The sequence below is a fragment of the Xiphophorus maculatus genome, chromosome 9, assembly GCF_002775205.1.
Source record: "Xiphophorus maculatus strain JP 163 A chromosome 9, X_maculatus-5.0-male, whole genome shotgun sequence".
NCBI lineage: Eukaryota > Metazoa > Chordata > Actinopteri > Cyprinodontiformes > Poeciliidae > Xiphophorus > Xiphophorus maculatus.
The window spans coordinates 9002033-9028470 of NC_036451.1; the positions used below are offsets into that span (position 1 = coordinate 9002033).

General features: G+C 38.4%; 1 protein-coding gene across 3 annotated transcripts; it reads right to left on the reverse strand.

The window, feature by feature from the left end:
- Positions 1 to 49: 49 nt before the first annotated feature.
- Positions 50 to 26438, reverse strand: LOC102232353 (phosphatase and actin regulator 1). 3 transcript variants are annotated; one of them, XM_023339839.1, is made up of 13 exons: positions 25963 to 26438; positions 10132 to 10296; positions 9124 to 9204; positions 6363 to 6488; positions 6074 to 6280; positions 5743 to 6004; positions 5176 to 5390; positions 4678 to 4834; positions 3340 to 3395; positions 3199 to 3260; positions 2022 to 2162; positions 1406 to 1482; positions 50 to 816 (listed from the first exon to the last, which is right to left on the reverse strand). In XM_023339839.1, the coding sequence occupies exons 1-13, from the start codon at positions 26072 to 26074 to the stop codon at positions 801 to 803; spliced, it is 1677 nt and encodes a 558-aa protein (XP_023195607.1). In that variant the 5' UTR covers positions 26075 to 26438; the 3' UTR covers positions 50 to 800. The 3 variants fall into 3 exon arrangements, with proteins under 3 accessions (XP_023195607.1, XP_023195606.1, XP_023195605.1); XM_023339838.1 differs by lacking the exon at positions 25963 to 26438 and adding an exon at positions 13444 to 13751; XM_023339837.1 differs by lacking the exon at positions 25963 to 26438 and adding an exon at positions 13444 to 13751 and having other exon boundaries at positions 5743 to 6280.

The window sequence follows — 26438 nt, forward strand, 5'->3', positions numbered from 1 at the left end:
AAAATTCTTTCAGTTTATATACATCCTCTTAGAAGTCTGAGAATATTTTTCCTCCCAAAACAGTTTCAAACATACAAGAGGCAGCAGGAACACTGACTCTTATTCACACACAAAAACACACACACACACAGTTAAATAAATCCTCAGCATCAGAAGTAAAAATTTGTGGATGCAGTTTGAGCTGTAAGGTGGCAGGTTTCTCATGTTTTATTTTAAAAAGGCGGATGGATCCCAGACAGTTCAGTCACTTAGCTGCATCAATAACTAGTATACAATTTTAAATAGTCATTTGGCAAGTCAAAAATTATTGTAAACACTACTGTAGGCACAGTGACGCAGCAGATTACTGAACTCTGGCGAGTTAAAATGTCAAATTTCTGGGAGTCGATTTGGTTTTTGATTCTGATTTCAGGATAAGTTGGCTCATGTTTTAGACTAATGTGTTCCCTCCAAACACCAACGAACATGATTATAAAATAAATAAAAAAATCATTGTTCCCGTCCACAAACTTAGCACAGTTTTCCCAACATCAGAAGTGTGGCAAAATTAAATATTTCCTCCGCTTCATCATAAAAATGACAGTTAAAAGCTTTTGAATATCAAGAAGTCATTAAAATTCCCATTGAGGGAAAACAACAGTTCTGAGTTTGTTTCTTTTTCAGCCCCATAACCCTCCAACATCTGAAAGGTTTTGCTCCTACTTCCTGACTCAAACAGGTTGATGCCGATCAGCAATTCGAGGGCAGCAGATACTTTTTTTAAGATTAAGGTCTTAAAAAAGCGGCAGCAGAAGTGCAGACTACGGCCGATGAAACCTACAGAGGAGAAAGATAAACAAAAGTGATTTAATTAAAATAAATTCTCAATCTGTTAATGAAATATGTAGAGACTCAATATTTCCGGGTAAAGAATAAGAATTCTAGCTGTACAGCATCCACACAAAAAGGAATATTTATCAAATGCAACTTTGCAATGTCTAAACCAAGGAAAATGACCAAAAGTTTACTTAAAGAACAGAAGTAACATAACAGAGCAACTCCAACATGCTGCTACCATGAGCGGCGCAATTCTACAGCCATTCCTCTTAAACTTTGTACATTTCCTGCAGCCTCATTTGTGTTGCTGGGTTATGATCAAACAGTAAAGCAGTGGCGTCTCTGCTGCTCCTCTCTGGCAGAAAAAAGTAATTTTGGTTTCAGAAGTTTCCTGATAGGATCTTCCAGTTTGGAAGATGATTGGAATGTTCATGCTTGGCTGCCTTTAATTATGATTTCATAATTAGACATAGAGTCAGCAACTTGAGGCTGACGAAGTGGAACTCAAACTGATAGCTGTGTGTCGTGTAGAACAGCAGGACTTTCACCGACTACTACAGCATCATTTAACTGAGTTTTTTTCACAAACCTGGTCAGATGGCGGCTTGACTCGTGCACCTCCATCTCTGTGCTTTTAAACTCATTCAGCTCTTTTCTGATGGCAGCCTGAGGACAAACAGAAATGCAGAAATATATAAAGCCTGATAAATCCAGATTTTATTTTAAAAAAAGTGCTGTGAAATATTTTTCCCCTTAGATTTCTTCAGCATTTTTTTGTTGTTGCACTTTAAAGGTTCAAATAAAACTAATTTTATTGCAGACAAACATAAACTGGGTAGACACAAAAAGAGGTTTATTTCTTGGAAGGATTACAAAGCAATTTCTAAGTCTTTGTGTCTCCAGAAATTCACAGAGTCATTAACAATAAATAGTGAAAAAATGGAGCAGTTTTCCAAGGAACAGCCAAACTACCAAAATTACTTTTTAGTAATTCATCAGTTTGTGAAAATAAATTCAAGTGTGTTTCAGTAATGCAACAATGATTCCAACAAAGCACACTAGCATGCCCACTTCTCAATGGCTTGAAGGAACCTAAATTAAGGTTATGAAGTGGCCTAGTCAAAGTCTGGAGCTGCCGGATGACAAATACTTTTTTACAGTACTGTGTGCTTCAGTTCTGCTTTGATTTTGTGCTTTAACCGGACCTTATCGGCTGCTGTTAGCCGAGTCCATGGCTTGTCTGCTCTCCTGTCGTAGTCCTGAGCTTCAGCGACTTCCACGTAGTCACTGAATCGGATGAGGATCTTGGCCTCCCTCAGCTCCTCCACTGTGGGCCGGTTGCTGAGCTGGATGGTGGAAGAAAAGACAGATGACGAAATATTTTGCAGCAGAAATTAAGTTTCTCAACTGCGCACTCATTTAAAGTGAAAGGAAACCACCAAGTTAAAAGAAGCAGTTTAGATGCACATTGTGTGTAAACGTCTCTGTAAAGCTTTTCAGTCTGCTGTTTATTGTGCTGAAGTTGCATGTTTTAAAAGCAACAGGAACTACACTGTCAAGAAAACGCTAAATTCGAGTCGTCTCAGCCAGCGCTACATTTCTTTCATCAAATCCTTACATGCTTCAATTTGTAATTTGTCTTTGTCCTTTCTGTGCCTGTCTGTCAAAAAGGGAAGAACCAGTTTATCAGTATGTTTTTCAACACCTGAGTCCAGGGAGCTCTTATGAAAGACAGGTAATTCATGTATCTTTTGTTGATTCCAGATGTTTGGGGTTGAACGTGCAAAGTTTGGATGGTCAATCATCTCAAGCAAAGAGTATAAAATTAAAATAGGTTAACAGATTGGCTTTTATTCTGAGTGAAAATAAGCAGCAGTCTAAATTCTCATTAAATAGTAAGATAATTTAACTGAACAGTATTTTGGTCTAAATTGGAACAACAGCTGTAATAAATACGCAAGAGTTGATGGACCTCTGACTGTGTTTGATTGTTAAGGTGTTCTTTAAAATCCTAATGAATTTGTCTCTAAACTGATATTAAAATATTATTTGCAGATATTCTATTTTAAGTATCTCCGTCTGAAAACTATTTCAGCTTGAAATACTAATTATATTTTTATTATTTTAAGGTCAGCCCGTTTACTGAACTCCACCGTTTTTTATTACTAACTTTGTACAAAAATGTCCACATCTTAAATATTATGTCACAAAGTATTGAATCGTAAAATGTTGATATTTTTCCACTTTTAACGAGTCGGCCTTTGAAAATCTAAAATCTACTTTAGAAAATCTACACGGCCAAAAAACCCCAGCATAGGTTAAACCAGGTTCATCTAATCAGGTTTGTAGAATACCAATAGTAGCTTTTTCAGCCTGTCTTACCTTTTTGGATAAATGTCTCTTGATCTCCCTTTTCTCTTCCTGCTCCTCCAGATCATTTCGAGCTGAAAGCAACACAGAACAAACGCGTCCAAACACAAGCGATAAATAATAACCTGTCACTGAAATTGCAAAACCACTTACGTTTCAGAATGTTTCTCTGTTCCAGCTCCTCTGCTGTCGGCCTCTGACTCAACCGCCTGAAAAGGAAGAAAAAGTCTACACTTTAATTTTCACATGCTGGTTTGCAATATCAGAACCACAAGTTCTGATTTCAGAAGGAATATTATAAATTATGGAGGATGAATAAAAAAGAAATGGAAAATAAATTATTAATAAACACTTCTATTATGTTCTTTGATCAAATAGAACATTTACAACACAGCTTAAACTGCTATAATATTGAATATGACCAAATGCAGATCACCATGAAACATCAGCAGAGATGAAAGAAGCAAAAACAGATTAGTTGTTAGTGAAGTACATACTGTGCCATCACTGTAGCTTCGAAGTATGAGGATGTAAGATCAGCTCTATATAAAAAAGACTAATGTATAGATCAGGGGTCTCAAACTCCAGTCCTCAAGGGCTGCTGTCCTGCAGTTTTTAGATGTGCCACAGGTACAAAAGACGCTGGAATGAAATGGCTTAATTACCTCCTCCTTGTGTAGATCAGTTCTCCAGAGTCTTGCTAATGACCTAATTATTCTATTCAGGTGTGCTGCAGCAGAGGCAGATCTATAAATTGCAGGACAGCAACCCTCAAGGACTGGAGTTTGAGACCCCTGGTATAGATAGATGTCCTATTACATAAAATATAAAACCATATGAAAAGAATTTGTTTACAAAAATGAATTTTCCATCGATTAATAAAAAATGTATAAATAAACCTTTGCCATGCAATATTTTTGCTAAAAAGTAGAGAAACTCAGAAAAAAATATTTATTTCAAATTTAACACCCCTTAGTAATTCTGTTATTTGTTTGTTTCTTAAGAAACCAACTTATTGGATGGAAATAGAATCTAAATCTGTAATTGGCATGAATTGGGCTCAACTGCATGAACGTTAGAAGTAGAAGCACACAGTTCAGTGTCGGATTTTACTTAAAAAAATTAGATGTTATGTCAAGCAAAGAACAGACACATACCTTTTTGTTGGATATAGTAAAAGCAGAAAAAAATTTTTTGGTATTGCCTACCAGAAAGGAAATAGTTGCTGAATCATTTTTTTAGCAGTTTACCTATGGGTATACTTATTTTTCCCTTGTTTAGAAAATGTGGAATCATCTAGTGATGTTGCAACCTCCAACTGAACCACTAGATGTCAGTAACAGCAACACACTGAACCTCTAACTCCACACTGACTCACCTTTTTTCTCCCAACCCTGCACACCGATGTTCACTTTCTATGTTATCAATTTGAGTCATCACTCTCTCTTGTCTTTCAGTAAACACTGATTAAACTCTGAGTCGGAGCCTCACCTGGTCAGTTTGGTGGCGGTTTGTTGCCGGTACTCCAGACGCTCCTGGTCCGACTGCATCGGCAGGATGTTCTTCTCTTGCAGCTCCCTCTTTGACGGACGGTTACTGAGCTTGATGGCCAGAGAGTCTTTCCGTAAAACCTTCATGGCCAGCGTACCTTCAGCAGAAAAAACTAAGAATGTCATTTCAGAGTGCAGATTCAGACTAGGCGTTTTTTTTTTTTTTGCTCCATTGTTAATATTACAACATGTTCAGGACTAAGATGCAAGATGCTGGAAGCTCAGTTTATTTTTCCTGTTTACACTGTGAAAGGTTTTTGAACAACATTCTAAATTTGTCCTTCATGTTTTTTTTCCCCGTTGAGAGTTCTTCCTTTGGGTACTTCCCAGTAATATTTTTACTTTTAATAATCTAGTTTATTAAATTAAATGCTGATTATTAGCACAGCACACAAATCTCTATTTAGAATTCAAGAAGGGTGAAAAGAAAGCGGCTTACTTGTAAGCAGTGTATCGTCATCTTCCTCCTCATCTTCATCATCTTCTTCTTCCTCTTCTTCATCATCATCATCATCATCGTCCTCCTCCTCCTCTTCTTCTTCTTCCTCGTCCCTGTACATGCCAGGCAGCTCTTCGTAGTCGGCCTCGTTTGGGAGATTTTCTTTATCGTCGTCGCACTCGATCATCATGGCAGGAACAGTGTGCATCATGGAACTGCAGTAAAGTGAGTGGGTCAGAAGTCGGAGGTCAGCCAAGTAAATAAATGCATAAGTAATAATGTGATAACAGCTCAGTCGGAGATTACAGACAAAGTTCATTTATTCAATGAGTTAAACAGAAAATGCAGCAGAAAGTTTCACCCAGATTAAGTTGGATCAAAAGTTACAACAGAGTTTTGAATTAAAAGGAACAAAATAAATTTGGATACAAGCACAAGAAGCTCATGGGTGGATTTGATATTTCTGAGACAAAGTTTATCAAACAGATATAGGAAAGTCTTGAAGGAGAGAAAATTTTCATGCAGTTGAACACATACAGATTTTTTTTATGGCTACTACGTCCTCACCTCTCAAACCTCTGCATGGTGAGGGCAAGCGTCTTGTTGAGTTCCTCTATGATCCTGCTGGGCGGGTGCAGGGATACTGGCAGCGCCCCATACTGCAGCGAGTGTCCGCCCATCCCAGTGTGGCTGGGTGGGCCGGGGCACTTCTGGAAGGCAAGAGGAGAGGGCTCCATGCTCCCCGCGGGAATGGAGATCAGGAGCTTCTTCGGAGGTAGAGGAGGAGACAGCTTGGCTGACATGCATGGCAACTTCACAGGGGTGCCGTCTGCAAAAGGAGGAGGAAGTAGCAGAAAGAGAAACATGGACGCCGATTCATGCACAGAGAAGAGCTTACCTGTGATGTGATTGGGGAGTCTGCTGAAAGGTTTGGGTGGAAGAGCAGGCGGCTGTTTGTGTAACGTAGGAGGTCTTGAGCGGGGGGATTCTGATCCGTCAGCAGGAAATGCTGCCGAGGCTTTTGTGGGTGGAGTTGGGCTGGAGTTCTGGCCCTGGTCTGGTTGACATGTACCCTCACTTTGCATTTGAAACTCCAAACATCCAGCTGTGAAATAACAACAGCAAGCAGTCAGAGGGCGCAAAAACAAACAAATATTGAAAACAACGGTAGAGGTTTTGCTTCCTACCTACAGCGGCTGTCGCTCCTTCCATCAGCTCTGGACCTTCAGGTTCAGATGGGATAGACCTGAGCGCTGGAGAGCGACCGTTCTCCATCTTCACCTCCTCCCTGAGAACTGGAGAGGATGACCCATCTACAGAAGAAAAGACAGAAAATAGTAACCAAAGCTTTAGAAAGGCTGTTTTCATCTCCCAATACACAATTGCTATATTGTGCATTGGGAGATACACAAATTTAAGTTCTCTCTGCTAGTGTATTACATTCACATCACTTTACCTGATGAACTTTTAGTTGTGAATATCAAAATTTGAAAATAAAGTTTATTCAAATATAAAGTTTCAATGGAAAAGTTATTAAAAGGAATTCAATAATAGTTCCCTCTATAGCAGGGGTGTCCAAACTTTTTGCAAAGAGGGCCAGATTTGATAAAGTGAAGATGCCCGGGGGCCAATAGTTTGTTCGGACATTTTTTAACTACTAACGTTTCATGCAAATACACACCGTTATAAAACAATTTTCATTGTCACAATTATCTTTATTTTTCAAATGACAAAATAACCAAATATAAGCCACTCAGGCAGATGAGAACAACTCTAAAAACCCAAATTCTGCCTTTCATTCATATCTGGAGAGTCAGATAACATTGAACAAACTGTATGAAATACCTTAAATTTACATGAGTTTAAAAATATTTTTGCCTCAAGAACATTTTAAACAGGAGTTATAAGTAATGCAAAGTTGTCTATTATTATTAAATCTTAAAACAAGTGAATTTTGCTCTTGTCATTTACAATATCTTTCAGAAAGTAATAGTTTGTCACATCTACAGGTTCATAACATCAACAGTAATAACCAAATCTTACTCAAGAGTTTAATAAAAATAAGTGCCATAAATCCAGGTGCATAAATGTTCGATTCGCTCTTCACTGCTGATAGTGACAGACGTTACCGTTCAAAATACTCAATTTCATGTCCTCAACTCTCAGTGCCACACTGTTACTGCCAGGCAAACATTCGCAAATTCTTGCTTCTTCTCAGGGCAAAATGTTCTCCACCATTTTCATAACACAGTCTTTGATAAATGTACCTTCAGTAGAAGGTTTGCCATGTTTAGCTATTAACATGGCCACTTCGTAGCTTGCTTTGGTGGTATTTTCTTTTGACTCACAGGCCCGCGTGAAGAATCGCTGTTGTGATGCCAGTGCAGCTTGGAGCTGCTTCACTTTTTCAGCACGGTCACTTCCTGTTAGCTTGTTGTATGTGTTAGCATGTTTACTCTGGTAGTGTCTCTTTACGTTGAAATCCTTAAACAAGGCAACCGTCTCATTACAAATTAGACAAGCACAATTGCCTTGATTTTCAGTGAAGAAGTATTATAATTCCCATCTCTCTTGAAAGCGGCGGCCCTCACTGTAAACTTGTTTTCTTTGCAGTGGCCATGGCAGAAATGAGTGGAGAGGGGTTCGCTGCACGGAGGCAGAGACTGATAGTATTAAAGTGGTGCTGCCACCATTTGGTGAAAGGAGGAATTACAGTTTCAAGTTTTATGATTTATTTATTCTGTTTCACAGTGGAGGCGGGCCATAAATAATACATTATAAGACCGAAGCTGCGGGCCGTATGAAATCTGACCGCGGGCCGTGATTGGCCCTCGGGCCGGACTTTGGACATGCCTGCTCTATAGGCAACTCTTTTTTTCTGCGCGTTTTGACATTTTTAACCCAAACAAAAACTTATGGCTTGTCATGCCTTTTTAAGCATAATGTAATGAATGCATTAATAAAATATTGTCAAAATTATGACTGTAACTATAAATGTATGGGAAGTACAAGCTTCATGCTAAAAGCAAATATATTATATTTGAATAAAAGGGAGTTTAATCCCAAGATAATACCTCAGACATATTACATTGCGTCATCACTGGTATGCAAGTAAAAGTATTTATATTGCAACTATGCAGCTATAACTCACAAAGAGCTTCACAAAGAAAGAACAAAACATGGGATTAACACACGATTAAAAAGACAACATAAATCAAATAAGGAAGATAAACACAAATATACAATTATATTAAAAACAAATCTAAGGGAAAAGAATGTTTCCAATAGAGTGTCTTCAGCTGCTCAATGAGTTCAGACTCTCAAATCAACCTAAGAACACAGGAAGCTTGTTCCACTGAGGTACAACAGCGTGTCGACAGTTATCCCCTCCAGTTTTATTTCTGTTCACACGCACAGCAAAAATTAAGGCGCTATTTGGAAAACCTAAATGACTTTGTATGTCTGGTTGGTCCATCAACTGGCTGAGTAGCTTCCAGATGTTTCTAAACATTAATATCATTGATAGAAACATTCATCAAGTGGTCATCAGCAAGAATAAACGGTCCTACGGATTTGGCCTTTAACTGATCTGGAATACCTGTGTGGTTTGAAACCATTACCATCTCATACTAACAGTCAAGCATGGTGGTGGAGGGTTGATGATGTGGGTTTGTTTTTCAGCTGCCCAATCAACCACAAACTCCTGGTGGAGCCAAAGGAGTTCTAGAGTCAAATATGAGGCTAACAGTCCAGTAGCTGAAGCTTTAGTGGAAAAAGTTTTGACAATCAGATTATTATTAGACAAAATAATACCATAAGTGCTGTTATGTTTATTTAATTTGTTGTGGTTAAGAACTAGAATGTTGTTGTTGTCTGATACATAAGAACTCAATTTATTGTAGTTTGTTAAATGCGTAAAAGCACCTAGAAAAAGTTTCACATTCTTACCTTTCTCATAAACCTCCTTCAGGAGTCCTTTCTTGATGAGCTCCTCTCTGCTTTGGCGAGTAGACATTTTCCTCTCCAACACTGAGGAAACAAAACAAAACCATCATGTGTAAAATCAACAATCAAATTACAACTGAAGGTGATACTATTGATTATGAGTAAAATCATCAATAGTAAAATAGTAAATCAGAAGGGATTTACTGCAGATATAAAGAACATGGTGGACACATCATGCAGCAACCTGTGTGTGCAGATATGTGTTTAATTAGATGCACTTTCTGTGCTTGGACGCAGAGGAACAGGTAGATGATGGATGAAAACTGATCTGCAGCGACAACTGGGGAGCAGCTTGACTGCCGTATGTTTGTTTCTCTCAGTGAGAACAGGATGTGAAGCTATTTATCCAGCTGAGAAGCAGCAACAGCGGCTGTTCATGAATGCAAATCAACCTTTTTGTTTCTCAGGGTGAATATTGTAGCACATATGAATCATTTCCTAGGATGTTTTCCTGATATGTTTGGAGATTCCCACATATCAGAGCATTCATCTCATCCCAGCTGTACAGTATAGCACAGTGATGGAGGAGTGATGATATGGGCTTGGTTTTATTGCCCTTTAATTTACAGGTAATGGTGTTACAGTGTTTCATTTTTCAAACTGTGAGTTATATGCAAGGTTAGACTTTTTGACAAGTCTTAAGAAATAGAACAGCAGAAAATACATTTTTTTCAAAACTTCATAAACTTTCAAAGGCTGCCAGAACTCAGTGATGGTTTGCTGGTTAAAACAGGTGCCGATAATCGAAAGCTGACCTGACCTTTGTGCTTCGACAGTTTACACAATCACCATGTCACATCAGCAGAGTTCCTCTACAGCATTAACCTCACAAACCATTCCACAGAGCTCTGTGGATCTGTTGCTATTAGCAACATGAAGATATCCATCATTTGTTAATATACAGAGGGGAGAAAATAAAGCATTTGTGGTTCATTCTGCTTCAGCTCTGACCTGCAGAGGTCTGCTTGAACTTCTCACTCTTCTTCTTCCTCCATTTCCAGGGTTTAAACAGGCGTCCCAGAGTGGCAAACTTGCTCCGCCGGCGGATGGGAGGCGTGTGGGTTCCTGGTACCAGAGAATCAGAGCGCATCGATGCCAGCCGCTCCACTTCCTCTGCTGGAACAGCAAAATGAAAAGATACAGTCAAAAACAAGCTGTTGGACAATAGCTGTTGATTAAACTAAAGCAGGAAAGAAGAGAGGAAGAAAGAAGTAAAAGTTTGGTCAAAAGAAGAAGGTGGAAAGATTTGAGGATAGGACGGTTTCCATCAATAGAGGCAGGTAAAATAATTTGTGTTTGTGTAAACTTTTTCCAAACATAAAATAAAAACTTTATGTAGACAGCTTTTCTAGTTACATAAGTTAACATTTTTCTTTCTGATATTCCTCCCAAAGGTCAGAAAATAAAACTAAACATCAGCCATATAAAAACACACAATCAGTAGATCAGCCTTCAAAATCTCAGGGAATTTTAGCTTCCTGCTTTAAGACACCTCACACGCCATTAAGGTCTTCATCTGCTTTTATAAATCTCAGTAAACTCAGATTATCTGCAGGGGAGTTATATGTAATCACTTTGCTTTCTGTTTTCATTCCAAACATAAAATAAAACTTTCTTTTGGCTGATTATTCCAACAATAACCAATCTTAATACACAATTTGGAAAACCAGATAATCCCAGGTGTTAGCGGACATGGTCTTCATCAGCAGAAACTATTTGTAAGAAGGAAACAGGTCATCAGAGGAAGTCTCAGTTAGCTGGAATCCCTCTGCTCCTCTGGGAAAGAATTTGTATACAGCAGGCAGAGGTTTTCCATTTGAAACGACACATTTCCCATTAGATACAACAGCCTCTGCAGAGAAAGGACATGACCCGGGAGCTGGGAGCGATGGATGGCAGAGGAACGTTTGAGAGGCGAGAGTGGATGTCAGCACACAAAGATGCACACACAAATAAACTCCTGAGAGCTTATATGTTGATACTTATCCATCTTTCTACAGTGACCCTGACCATTCATCAGAGACAAATGAAATTCAAATTGATATTTCCACCCCAAACAGAATAATTATTGCTTTTATCTGTGTACTGGAAATGGATAACTCCCTCTGGGGTTGTGCCAAGATCCACTGAAATGTTTGCAGTGGGATTATTCCTGCTGCCAGCTGTCAGGCAACAATCACTCAAGCATCACTCAAGGCCGTGCATCTGATTTCTAAAATAATCAATAACTGGGAAACGAGAGCAGAATTTAAATGCTCTGATAAAATATTCCTTCCTGGATCCTGAGCTTTTTTTCAACAGATTTATCTTAGATGACAGCTCCAAACAGCAGAACAGCACCTAAAATCTGAACATGATGTGGAAGATGGAAAAACAAAGTTACTGTAAACCAGTAAGCAGCTGCAGAGAAGGCGAAACCCGAGGCGAACTTGAAGCAAGAGGGACGTCAATTCAGATCTGGTTCTGGAGACACGTAGCAAACATCTACAAGAGAACTTTGACCAATTAACCATTCAGGAGTGAAAAGAATCGTAACCAACAGGATCTCTAGGCACAACTTTGTTACTGCTAGTCAGTAAAGACTCAATTTATAAAATTTCTTTGGTTGAAAATACAACTAATGCCCTAATTATTGTGATTAAAATGGTCCATTGTTCCCTCGGTCCGTCTGAGAAGAGATAAGCAACTCAAGTCCAAAAAACATGTCCTTTTACTTTGCTCATTAAAAGAATCAAAATGAAAACCCCCACTTTTTTCTGTCTGTAAAATGCATCAGCATGCTACTTTGGTGCTCACTGTTTTGAGTTTACCACAACTCAGATAATGCTTAAAAAGCTTAATAATACATGTAAAGCTCCAACCATAAAGAAGAACATTAATCAGTATCTGTCAGTAGAAGCCTGACTGATGCATCACTAATAAATAAATGTTAAAATAATATTTTACATCATCAGATAATCCCTGAAATCCTTCTTAGCTGATTGTTTTCTTTCAATATAACAATTGCACTGTTTACCAACATAAGCCAGGATTTCTGGAAAATCCTGTATCTGAATAACTTTACTAGGTAGCATTTTAAGCATGTTAAACATTAAATTTGGCAATGATTTGACTGCTTTCTGTGTATCTCAAAACTGGGATGCTCGCTTATCAAAAGAGAAAAGATGTAAAGAAAAAGTGAACTGAACTGGATGAGAGAACAAGTGGTGGTTGTTCGTCTTCCTCTTCCTTCTAACGTTGGAATTTGGATCTGAGAATGAAACCAAATGAAATAAAGTAAACTAAGTAAACCAACTAAAATCCTAACTAACTTCTATCTGCAACATAGCTTGCAGTACCATAAAAATTATTTTCACTCTTACAGATTATTTTTTGTCACTTATATGATTGTCAAACTAATTGTAACGGTTAGCCAAAGTAAATAAAAAATGCGAGTGGCCACTCTGCCAAAAATGATCAAAACATCTAAAGCACTGCATCCTTCACTTGAAACTGAAATCACCAGCAAAACATTTCCCTCTAAAATATTCTCATGATCCCCAAAACATTTGAGAAAATATTAATTGGATTGACAAGATAAAGTGGAACTTATTGGAAGGTGTGTTCTTGTTATATGTGATGTATAAAAGGGCTGCACAACAACAATATGGTTTTGCTGAAAAAGTTGCCTATTAACCTATTAACAATAAGATGCTCCCCTATTTTCTGCTGAATTAAACCACAAACATCACCAAATGTACTACTGACCTAAACAGACTAGATGTCTGGTACTTATAGAATTTTGACGTCATTATAACCTACACATTTTAATGTGTAGGTTAGTGTAATATAGTTTACTTGTATGTGACATTGTTTTAAAAATGCACACAAAAATAATGGGGAATGACCTCCAAATTAAAATCAAATACAAAACAATAAAATAGCAGATGACTAAAAACAATGTTGATAAAGTAATAGCACCTATAATTTGTCTAGCAGAAAACCTCCCACAGGTCAGTGGACACGTACAGTAAGTCCCAACAGTAAACAGAAGTGCAGCAGATCTAGATGCAATAAAGATTCATACACTGTTCTGCTTTTAGAGGTGGACCAGGGAACAGAAAGTGGGAAGCAAAACTCAACACAAAACCAGAATCTTCTACTAGGTTTTATTGTAATTGCAGATAAACAGAGGAGAAAGATTTGGGGGTGGCGGGCTGTAAAGGATAAAACCGTACTGATTCAAATACCTCACAGAAAGTTAAAAGCGGTATTTTTCCTCACCATCTACAGGCTCGGCTCCTCTACAGTTGCTGCAGATATGTTTGATTTCTTTACCGATCTGGCATCGGATCATAAACGGAGAGATGTTGTTGTTTACAGCAGCGTCAGTCCGGTCCCCGCAAAGCCTGCGGGGCTTCATTTTGTCCAGGCAGAATGTTCCCATCCTCTCGCCTTGCTTTTGCGTTTCATCACTGGGATTCGCCGCGCACGTAGTGTCAATCTGCGAACCGAATCGAGACCATAAAGGCATCGTGAAGCCCTCGCAGCCGAAAGGAGTGGAAAGGGATTTCAAACGGTCTGCAGCTTCAACCAACAGTAACAAGTTAACAATCATAAACTGTGATTTCCAGTTAGGTGTACTACAAAATAAAAGCACCGGTAGCGGACCACAACACCAACACGACAAAACAAACACAACAGATTAACAAAATAAATTAAAACTCTGACAATGAAGTAAAAAGAAAAAATATTTAAAAGGTTGCCAAAATAAACAAATTTCTCTCTGTGTCTTTAGTAAGATAAATTCAAATAATGTATTTTTCCCTGAAATGGTTGTATAGTAATAAAATATATATATAGACATTGTTGTGATAAATTGTACATTTTCTTAAATTCTAATATAATTTGGGCGTTATTCAGCGTCCTTTGCTTTATTTTGAAAGTCTTATTTTTCCGTTTTCACTGCAACTTGACGAGCAATAGCCAATAATTCTCTAGCATCTGAAAATTAATATAAGTTTTAAAACAAAACCTGTTGAAAAGCTAAAGAGAATGTGAACTTTATGTACAGTGGGGTCGGGAGGGGTGCCGGTGTGAGACATTTCGGGCGAGAGGCGGGATACACCCTGGACAGGTCGCCAATTCATCGCAGAACTTTATGTGCATTTTTAGAAAATTAATCTGGGTTATATGCACATGCCTTAGATTTTGAGTCCAATATTCTAATTTCTAATAATAACACAATACATTTTTTTTTATCTCAGTCTTGTACTGTATATTATTTTTGTTGCCGTTCTTATTGACCTTGTTTTAAATATATTGTTTTAACACTTAAATACATTTTTTGTGAACCTTTATATGTGGTTAACCTGAATTTTCCCTTTGCTGGACAGTAAAGCTGTTTTATTTCCATTCTAAATGCTATTAAAGGAAGGTTTTAAGATGTTTGAGGATATAACTTTAAAATCATACGTAGCCACAGAGAAAGGGAAAAGTTTCTTACAGTAAACTTATTTATTTTTTTCTACTCGAAGCAGGTTCTGTCTTTTAGATTGTCCTTCTGTACTTTGGTTGTAGTTATTGCTGCATAAAACCCGGAATTAGTGTTTAGGATGTGGCACTACCTATAAATATGGCAAAAATACTAAAAACAAACTAAATGTAGAAATTCATTTAGTAAAGGTCTGTTAGACATAGTTACAATTTTCTGCCAGCAGGTGGAGCTCAGTTAAAGTAAAGCGGAGAAACTCATTGATTTGTCTGTCAGACTGAGCTGCAGGGTGCAGACTGCAGACAACCTCCAATAATTTCCTATACCTGTCATCTTTCAAACACAATCTGTCATGTACATGAAAAACACACATCACATGTATAAGTAATATTGTTTTGTGGCTACGTCATGCTGATTGTTATTTTCTTTGAAAGCTTGCACAGTATGCTTTTTATATTAAAAAAGAAAACCAGTAACATACAATGTATTGCAGCGTGTACAAAAGAATACAGCTACAAGTTGCAATCATCTCAACCATTAAGGCATAGATAGAAATGCAGAAGGAGGAGATTTCTAAGGGAGAAAGACGCTTCAGAGTGCTTGAGTGACGTGAATGAGGTCTGAATTCATAAGAAACAAAGAGCAATTGCTTGACTGCTTATTCAAAGGTCTCATTTTGAAGCAAAATGAAGCTCCTCCAGACAAAAGGAGATTGTAAACCAGAGTAACATATCTTATGAGCTTGATCAATAAACTCTTGGTCTCACCCACACACCAGCAGGTCTATACATTCTGCATGGAAAGACTGACAGTACTGTATCTCATGAGAATCACACCTGTGTAAGAGCTATTAGAGCTGCTGGAAATAAATCAGGCAAGTCATCAGAGTAAGACTCTGAAGAGACTTAAGAGACTCTTAGAGATAAGGAGCCATTATGGTTCCTTGTATTTGGTCCTTGTTCCCCATCAAATCAGACCTTGTCCTCACTTTAGCTAAGTACTGTTAAAAGTCTTCCCTGGCACAGAAAGGTTTTAGAGTGACTGTGCTCAAATCAAAGGTTTGCCTGTTATCTTCAAACTCAAGGTTGGACAATTAGAGAAGATTAGTTTTTTACTTTACTTTTATGATTACATGAAAAACTGAAATAAATCACTTTGATGCAAAAGAGCACTGGCTTTAATGCCAACTACCCCTGGATTACACAACTCACCTACCCTGAAGGGCCCACTGCCATGGAGGAAACTAATTCTATCCATTTCCTCTGGAAACTTTTTTTTTAGGTATGATCCATGTTTTGATCATTGGTGAGAGTCTGAATGTAGATAGGCTGGTATGTTCACAGGTCGTGTTGTTAGTTCAGAGCCTTCTTCCTCACAACAGACCAGTGCAGTGTCCACATAACTTTGGATGAGGTCTTAATCCATTTATCCATCTCCTTCTACATCCTACCATTGAGCCAGCAAAGGAGATTGGATACATTTGAGAGAAAGGCTGACATCCAGTCTTGTGAAAACTGTCCACTGTTTTCTGGCTCTACTTCCTTCTCCCGATGAGGTCTGCTGTGGTCTTGGTTCATTGAGCTTTGAATCACTCTTCTATGATTCCCGCTTCAAGATCAATTCTTCCATTTTTATAGAGGTATTCAAACTTATACTGCCACATAAAGCTAGCAATTCTGCAGAGGAGAGATCCTGCGGCATTGCTCTAATTCAGGTCTCCTTTAACTTACAAAACCTATATTTTGTAGTAGGCAAGTAGTAACTGATTAGAAAATTTACAAAATATACCTGTTTTTCTACATTTTTCTTTAACTTGTTGCATTCTCAAGATTCTCCTTTATGCTCTCTTGTTTTTAGCTGACACTACACAATTTTAACAAGATTTAAGACTAGGCAGCGAAATGGCCATGAAAGAAGGTTGATTTTGTGATTTTACACAATTTTACCAGGGGTCCCATTAAAGATAGTGGACAAGCTTTGCATAGCTAAAGGACATAATTATGTAAAATATAATATATTTTTAAATGATTGATAAAATCTCCAAAATAAGGGCAAAATTTAAACTGGTTGCTTAATTAAAACTGCAGGGGCAAAGTATATTTTTTCCTTCAGCTTCATCTAGCTGTTTTTTGGTTTTTTTCTACATAGGAATAGAAATTACTCTCAATTAAGGCAAGAGCTAGTAACTCCAATTACCTGTAAAATATGTCATAGTTTTTCTTTTACTAATTAAATGCAAATATATAATACAGATAACTAAAATATTTACGTGTAAACCTGTTAAAAAGAAAAGTACTTCTCATTTACGTTGTAATGATAAATAATCCATTGTCAATGCACTTGAAGTAAGCCACCGCTGTAAATAAGTAGCTCTAATTAAGTTGTACTCCTGCAATGTGAAGTGTGGTAACTGTTGATGTGCATCCTGAGAGAAATATTCCAGCTACGACGCTGTTGAATAATTAAAGTGCCTTCTGTGTTACGGTAGCGGAATGATTTCTTATTTTTATCCATGTCTTCTATTCTTTTTATAATCCTCTTGGTACATCCAGTTTTTGTCCATTTTGGGAAAGCTGAGCTGCAGCATAAAATTGTGTAGGTGCTGTAAATCTGCTTGAGACCTCTAACAGGGCGAAAATCAGAGGGGACTCAAATGTTTGGCAGGTTATAGTTCAATATGCTGCAGACACTCATGGACACATGAAAAGCTTTTTAATATTTAAGGGGTTCTCAGAACCGTAAGTCTAAGCTCTCTGATCAAAGGTGTTCCTGTCAAAACAAAGCTGTCAGTTAACTTGACGTCTGTAAGACACTGAGCTTGCCACATCTGTCAGGTTGTAAACCATCCCGTCCAATAGCATCTATTCCAGCCCAGAATAGGTTTTCTAACTTTGCCAGCAGACAGCATACTTAATCTCCCCTCTGGAACGGCTCACATCTCTGTACTGCATTAGAGATCCACATTAGCCAGATCAATCTCACCTTGACCTGCCTGAACTATGATCTCCATGGAGCTGTGTCAGCCTCGACGACTCCAACAAGACTCGGAGATCAAGGCCTTTTAATGACATCTGAGAACGGAAAGGGTGTAAAAATAGCTCAAAGAATGTCTTATCATCACTGTCACTGACAAGCTGTTGACATGTTAAAATCTTTATGTGGGTTTTGTTTTTAATTATGCTGCCAAGAATAATTGCAATTGTTTCTGAGTTTTTGTTATCTCAGTGTTGTTTCTAGAGTTTTCTTTCTAGGTTTTGTCATGTTTGAACTGAATCTGTCAACATCCTCCTGCTGTGAGAAAACATGAATCAAACATCCTGAAAGCACTTACTTTACATTTTCTTCCAGTTTCTGGTGTTGATTTGACTTTGTTTCATAAACCATCCTCTTATTATAAATCTAGTTGTTTTGTTACACATTCAATGACTACCACTCTCTGAATGTCACAACTCAGACAGTTTCATTGATTATGAAATTAAAACAAGAATCATAAGAGCGTTATGCAACCTCAGAAATATGACTTTTTGCATATACACAATTACACACATGCATTTCACTCTTATGACCAAGACTGTTGAAAAGGCAGCAGAAAAGCACAGAGTCTTTGGCGGAAACAGGTTGAGGTTCAAGGGTAGTTTTATGCCGCAATGGAAAAACCTTGGAGACATTTAATGGAAAGTGTGTTGTAAAAGGAAAACAGTCAAAGTAGTTATTGATGAGAAGGCACATGTCTGGCTGTGACAAGCAATGCACTAAAAGCCCAATGTAATTGTCCTGATCAATAGCAGCACTGTTACCAATCAGACTCACTGTGACCCTAAATGCTTTCGGGTCAGATGGTTTAACCGAGGCTTTTAAGGTAAACGCTGCCAACTGCAAAAGAGTTTAATTCAACTTATTTTTACTGAAATTCAGGTGCAGAGAATTTGATACACATCATTACTGTTGAAAGACTTGCATCATGTTTCACAAAATACACTCAGATTCATTCACCCCTTACTTTTGCTTTACGGCATTTGCAAAGAGATGTTTGCAATAAAACAAACAAAAAAAACAAGAAAAGCAAGGGAATCAAATGTGACACCACAATTTATCTGTTAGCAAGAGTCCGCAGGACCAAATGTCTGACTTACATAGACACCTGGACAATTTAAGGTTGATAAACACTAAAGTTACTTAACAGAAACAAAGTACACCTACAGCTGAGTTAGTCATATTAGTGATTGACAGCTTCATCAAACTGAATACAATTTATTGAAAGTGCAAAATAAATGTACAGCTGCATTTCTATAAATACGTAATGCACAGAAATAGTGGAAATTTGACTCTTGTTTGATGTATTTGCACAGACAACAACTTCAGCGGATTCCTGCTCTTTTTTACACTGAAACCGGATTTTTAAAAATGTGTTTATTGTTGTCATGATGGAGTTTGTACTTATGACAATCAGGGGTTTTTCTGACAGTGTAACATCAAAACCTTTAGTGTCATTTTCCTGTCATGACCCTTGAAAATAATTTCACCTGCCCTTTCTCCATTGAAAGAATCTCCTGTTTCTAATGATTATTAATGATTATCCTAAATATCTCTGAGTTGTACCAACATCTCTCTCCACCAGGCAAAAGAAATTAATCATCCTGCAGCATTTGATGGTACTGCTTCTAATTTTGGGTTTCGATCAGAGACTAAGATCCTGGCAATGTAAGCAAGATTAATGTGCTGCTGTGCCCCAGATGACTGTGAGGTACAGTCCTTCTGACTTTAATCTGCATCACTCTCCCTCTCCCTTTCACCAGCAGTTCCATCCCTGATTAAGATGTTTGCTGGCTGCAGGGCTGCTGAAGTGCTGCCTAGTTAAAACACACATGAACACAACACTGTGGGTGTGCTGTAAGGAAGCCCCTTGATCATAGATGATAGAAGGAGCTTAATGTGTTTTGCAGATAATTGGCTGCACAGCAAGGTAGCTGCTCTATACTGCTTGGCTAAACTTCACAGCTTTATTCCTGTGTAATCCGTTTAGATTCTGTGGTCAGTTTTCAAAAAGTAGGTGGGCAAACAGAAGACAAAAAACTTGAATCAACTCGAAGTTATAATCAGACAAGAATGGGTCATCTTCAGTCAGAATGTATGTCTCTGTGTTGCTCTGTGATGGACTGGAGATCCATCCAGTCTGGACCTCCAACCAATGAGGTGAAAGACCAACCCCTACACAACCCAGCAGTGATATGCGGGTAAAGACAATAATGGTCTTTCCAATGCATGTTGGGATGTTGCACACTCCTAATACCTTAGCAGTAGTTAAAGACAGTTGACTTAAAGGCTAGAAAAGTCTGTTTTTAACTGTTCTTTTAAATTATATTGTAATTCTCTGGGAGAATTATAATATAAAATTATAAAGAAAAGAAAATTATACTTGGGATTGGCTAGAATCTGTATAGGTATAAGACATTTGGTGTGGACTAGAATATAAATAGACTAAACTGAAAAAAGAAACAGACTAAATTGTCAGATTGGTTGATTTGTTAAAATATTTTAGGTAACTCCATTCAGGGATTGGTTTGAAACAGTAAAACTGCTGTTTTTTGGTTTTTTTTTTTTTTTAGTTTTCTTGCTTCTGATTTGGTCTCTGCTAGTGCAAACATGCAGGCAGCAAACAGCGAGAACAGTCTTAAAGAAGGTTCGATGTGACAGAAAGAACAAGAGAAGTTTGCAAGTTCAAAGGCCACCCAAAGTTCATTGTTTCCTTTTGGTTTTACATTTCCTTCATCTTGTCTCTTGCTGCCATTCACCGCTCAACAGCTCTAAACGCCCCTCCTCCCCTCTCTGCTCTGACCTAATACAAAGTGACAGTTCGCCAGGGCCTCTAGGAGAGTGTGTGAGCTTGTCTGTTTATGTGTGAATATCACTATAAAATGTGTGACGACTTGGCATATCGCAGAGGTATGAGTCATCCCCCTCTTCATCCTCTTTGTCTCCTGTATGATTGGTGGCCTTCATGAAAATAGACACACAAAAAAAAAAGCAGTTGGATGAGTGTTTTTCTTACAGTAGTTCAGTAGGGCTGCACTTCTGTCTGGTACAGGGGGATGAGATATGAAAAAGAACCGTACAGAGAGGCTGTAGAACAGGAGGAGTTCAACACAGCAGGCAGGCAATGCAGGTTGAAGACCCACAACTGGCCTGTCTGAATTCATGACACATCTGGATATGAGGACGCTACCAGGATTCTGTTCAAAACATTTGATATTTCTGCCATACTCTTCTGTAAAGGTTAGTTTATTAGGAGCCCCATTTTCCATTGCCGTGACAATTGCTACGCTTCCTGGCGTCCACATCATAAAAACACATTCATAACAAAAACAGCTACACACACTTAATATAACATTAGTAACATAAAATATTATTAAGTTCAAAGATGCACAATTGCAACAATTTATAAAATAAAATAATTAAATGGGGCTCTTTTAAAAGTGCAAGCATTTGTTACATTTAAAAACAGAGAAGGAAAGGAACTCCATGCTCTTGTTCCTCTAAAAAAAACCAGACTTTTGTCCAGCATTGCTGTTGGGTGACGGAAGAGTAAAACAACCCTTTAAAGCACACCTTGCATTAAAATTATGTAAAGTGTGGCTAAATATCAGTTTATTATACAAAACATATACAAAATATTTAGCATTTATTATAAACATGTAGTACATTTAGTACTACAATATTTCTAAAACAAAAACCAAACAAGGCCGTTTTTCACCAATTTGCCATCGCAATACTACTCTGTGCATGCTGAGAATATTTGTATATCTGCAACAATTCAGAGTGAGATATGCTCCCCTATTTTGGACATATGTAGTTTGATTCTATGTTTTTCTGAAGCTCTACACCACACCATGGGCAGACCTGCAAGTGAGGCAAGACTTAGGGTGGTTTGCTAGTTATCTTTCTCAATCACTACGCGATCTTACGGTGAGTCTCGATTGTTAAAAGAGGCCAAAACTAACGTGGTCATCACAGATTACAACACTTTCATTTAAACGATATATTTAAATCAGAGGTGGTTCCTAATTTTTATGGAGGCGAATTCAGTTTTACTGTATAAATACTGTAAAATTTAATTTCATACGGTAAAATTCTGGCAATTTAAAAACTCATACTATATTTATAAATATGGTATGAATTTTACCATTTAATTAAACAGTAAAATTCTGGCAACCACAGCTGCTGGTATTTTACCGTACATTAGAGATATTTTCCTTTAACAGTGTGTCTATTCTGATTTCTTTTCTACGAATTTCAACACATAAACTCATTTATGTATAAACTTTGTTTAAATTCGACAGTTATGTATAACAAACATTGACCATCCATCCATCCATCCATCCATCCATCCATCCATCCATCCATCCATCCATCCATCCATCCATCATGATCAAGACTAAAGACCTGTCAGAAGTCTACAGAGCAAAGGTTGACACATACTTCTGATGTGAGCCAACCTTGTGAGCAACTACGGAAAATTTTCCACTTTCCCATCAAGTTCTAATAGATTGAATGTGCATTTTAGTTAGTTCTGTAATGCATTTTAATCTTGATAATTGGCTAGTTTTTCTGCCTCTACACAACAAAATAAACTACAGAAAAGTACTCTGTTTTACTGTTTCTTTTCCACTCAGTGAGCAAATGTTGCAAAATCACAAGAGGATAAAATGCTTATTTTATCTACTGACATCAAGCTTACCTTTAAATTCAGATGAAGTGGATCATATGCAACTAATAATTATTGTATAAACTGCAACCTGATTGACACTTACTGATGCCAAGTGAACAGTTGAGCCCATTAATTGTTTATGGGGGATTTATAAAAAATTTGTACCTACTCGTAAATATAATGAGTCTAAATGCCATTATATAGATGCACATGCTGACAAGAGAAATCCATGAGGATCACGGATGAGAAAACAAGTAGCTGCCTGCAAAAAAGATTTTGGAAACATTATTTTTCTCTCTACTTTGTGACATTAATGCAGTGGTCCTTTTTAACAGCATATAAACTCCAAGTTATTTAGAAGGATTGTAAGTTCCAGGTTCCAGACTATTACATTATTCACATCATCACACTATACCAGGCTGGAATAAGCTTGAATGAAAGATAAAGAAGTCTGGAGAAAGAATCATGCCCTATCATTGAAATACAGTTGAGCATAGCAGCACTGACTGGGTATTACTCCAGGGTATTTTCTGTTGTGACACACCTCATTCTTGTTCTTGCACTCTGACATCATCCAGCAGGGAGACATAATTCCCACTGTCTTCAGTAAGAACTCAGCTCTGACTCATTTGCCTTCCCTGGCTCAGGATTTTTCACTCAGCAGAATGGCCGGCTTGTGTGAGCTGAATGGACAGACTCAGAGGAGGAGAGGGAAGGTTTGTCTGTTTGCTAGGAGACACTGCATTGATTTCAAACCTCACAGACTTCTTGTTTGAATTTTTTTATTATTATTAATTTTGCTTAGGTATCTGTATCTCTGTCTTACTCCAGGACTGACTGATGTTCATAGACAGCTAACAATAGAAGATACAAACCCTGTTCACACAGCGTTCTATGGATGCCAGTCAGCTTGGTCCCTCTTGTTTTTAGTCTGTTGGTATTCAGGGTTTTACAGCATGAAAGGCTTCATCCTTTCTCATCCTCAAAGCCTCTCCCACTCTTCTACCTCCTCTTATTTAAAGACTCTCTGTCTCAGCTCCTCATTCAGGATGGTATTAGCACTCTTTGTGTTTGAGTGAGAGCAGAATAATGCCAGCATCTCTTTTTGAGCTCAAACTGAGATGCCCTGAATTCCCATGGGTTTCTACGTATGATCCGCAATGACCTAATGTGACTGAAATGAGCTGAAATCCTAAAACACCATATTTAAAATATAGAGACCCATATACCGGTGCAGAATGTAATTGTTTGATCAACCAGAAAAATCCTCTATATAAAGTATTAACTAAATATTGATGACCTAGATAGGAGGAATTGGGTATGAGTGTGTCTGTGTGTCCTGCTGTAACAAGTGACAGCAGGAACAGAGTATAGAAACATGTTCATATGACACAGAAGTCAGGTAAAAACAGTTCTGAGAAGCAATAGAGACTCAACAGATTTAAAAATTCAGTCACAAGAGGGTCAGTCACAAGAAGCTCTTCATAACTGAGGAAATTTAAAAATACATATCTATTAAAAACATGCATTAAGTCCCTAAATATCTAGAAAAAAACATGCTTACTAAAACAGGTAAACTCAGAAGCACAACTAGGCACACATGCAGCTGTTGATTGCGCTGCGCTGGTAGTTATGTGGTTAATACATTTTTTGTCAATCAGAAAAGTGTGTCTGAAGATGAGAAAAAGTTTTCTCATGTTGCTGCAGTAACAGCAGGGCTGAACTGTTTCCTCCACAAAACAAGTTTGGATGGATATTATTCTGCTGAACATATTACAATGGTCAGAATGTTCAGGATATATACTGTATATTGTCATCAAAACACTTTACATTTATTAACTAATTTGTGTTAGAATATCAGATAAAATCCCAAACACATACATAAAAAATGCAAAAAAATGTTTATTGTGAATAATTTTTAAGGCACAATGCTCTTGAATAGAACATTTATCGGAATAGCAGCACATTATATTGATTAATGTCCATTGTGAGTTCAAACTGTAAAAAGTAACATGATGTCAAAAATCTTCCTTTAATAAACAAATTTGGTTAAAAAAAGCCAGATGAAGCAGAAGGTGGTTGAACTTAAGGGAGCAACAACAACAACAACAACAAGCCATCTGGTGATAAACTGTTGTTTACTACACTGAATTACTCAGAGATACACCCATCCTCCTACACACAAGACAAGTGTGCAAACAAAGACACACATGCTTGATGAAAATTCATCACATGTGAAGGGTGACACACATCAAAGAGAGAAGTGGGTTGGATTTATGCACATCAGCAGCCAAAAAGCATAACTGGAAATCATGGGAGTGGGTGTGCAGTTGGCTCAAGTGATAACAGAACATAAATATGATTAGATTCCAAGAATATTTGAGAAAGAAATAAAAAGGAATGCTCCATGGGGCAGGCATGAAGAGAGGAGGAGAGAGGGCAGTCTTTCCCTGCTTGTTCAGGGCATATTCAATCCTGCGGAATGCCTGACACAGGCATCCAAGGAAAGAAATACAACGCTATTTATATTGTAGAGGCTTGGCTAATCTGCCTGAGAGAAGGTGCTTTTTTAATAGGGCACAACATGGACAAAGCAGAGGAGATTATAAGCCAAAGAGAGGACAATTGAGAATGATCCTGGGTATGGATGCATGAACATAAGACAAATGTGCAATGTCTAAGAAAACCAAAAGGGAACAGAACAAGAAATGTATAATTTCGTTGGGATTACTTTAAGTATTCCTCTGAATTCTTTTGCTTAAAATCTGCGTACGTTGGAGTGGAAGTGCATGTCTCAGTCAACAGCCAGGAACAGGGAAATTTCCAGAGTTTGGACTGAAATGGAAAGTATGGACTGGGCTTTACACACCATGTGACTGAGAATCGTCTCATCAGCAGCCAGTTTTGGGGGGAAGGGAGTATTGAACCCAAAATACTGTGGTGCAGCTGGAGAAAAATAACAATATACGTATTGTTGATGATGATCAGTTTCCGAGATGCCGCGGCTGCTCGCTCCATTCGTGGCATTTTCAGCACCGCGGGGCAGTGGACAGCTCCGCTCTGCTGTGTTGTGACATTACAGCCGCCTCCCTCAGCCATGCGTGCTTTCACATGAGGAAGAGGATGAGCAGAAACCAGTATGGAGACGCAGAAGAAAACAGGCGCACCTTATAGTGACCATGGTAACAAAGGAAACAACCACACAAAGGCTAAATCCTCTGTTTTCGCCGAATTCCGGCATAAATTAACGGCGCGATTTGCAAAATTAACAACCCGTGGCAGCCAAGTTCACCAACATTTCACTGCAGCTAACGATCAAGGCGGAGTCATGCTGGCAGCAGAAACAATCCATCGTCCTCCACGGACAATTGGCTTCCCTGCACATCACATGTAGTTGACTACTGTCAGAATGACAGCGCGGTGCGTGAGCCACTGTGTGCAGCTGCACCGTGGGTACAGTCCACCCTGCACAAAACCCAAAGTCACGCTGCGTCCGTGGGACTCGCCACGAACCAATGAAGCAATTCATCTCCCATCAACACCGAAGTGCTAAGCTGGTAAAACCGCCCAAAGCCGTGAATGCATGGACATGGAGGCTGCCTACCTGTCTCCAGGTGCAGGGAGATCCGCGCCTCATTGATGTAAGGCGTGTCGCTCTTGGACCGGACCCTCCGGATCGGTCTGCGGTCTACCTCCTCCTCCGGCGCCGCCGCCATGTTCGGCCAAGCCGGGCAGCGTCCACAGGCGACCGGGGGGACTAAGAGAAGGAGAGAGGGAGAGGGTCGGCGCCGCAGCAGCAGTCAGCAGTGCGTTCGCCCGGAGAGACGGCTTGGGAGGGGGCGTGAAGAGGGGATAGAGATGAAGAGGAATAAATGAGAGGCTCGATGGGATATTTCTATCTCTGCAGTTCAGCTCAGGTTTCAACAATTCACCACACATTACTGTAGATGGCATGTAGTCCCGTAAAACCTTAAAGTGAAGGAATTAATCTTGGACGTAATAAAAATGTTTAAAAGGCAATATGAAAAAATAAATCGAAACTCTATAAAGATTTATAGAGGGACAAAAATACCAATTCAT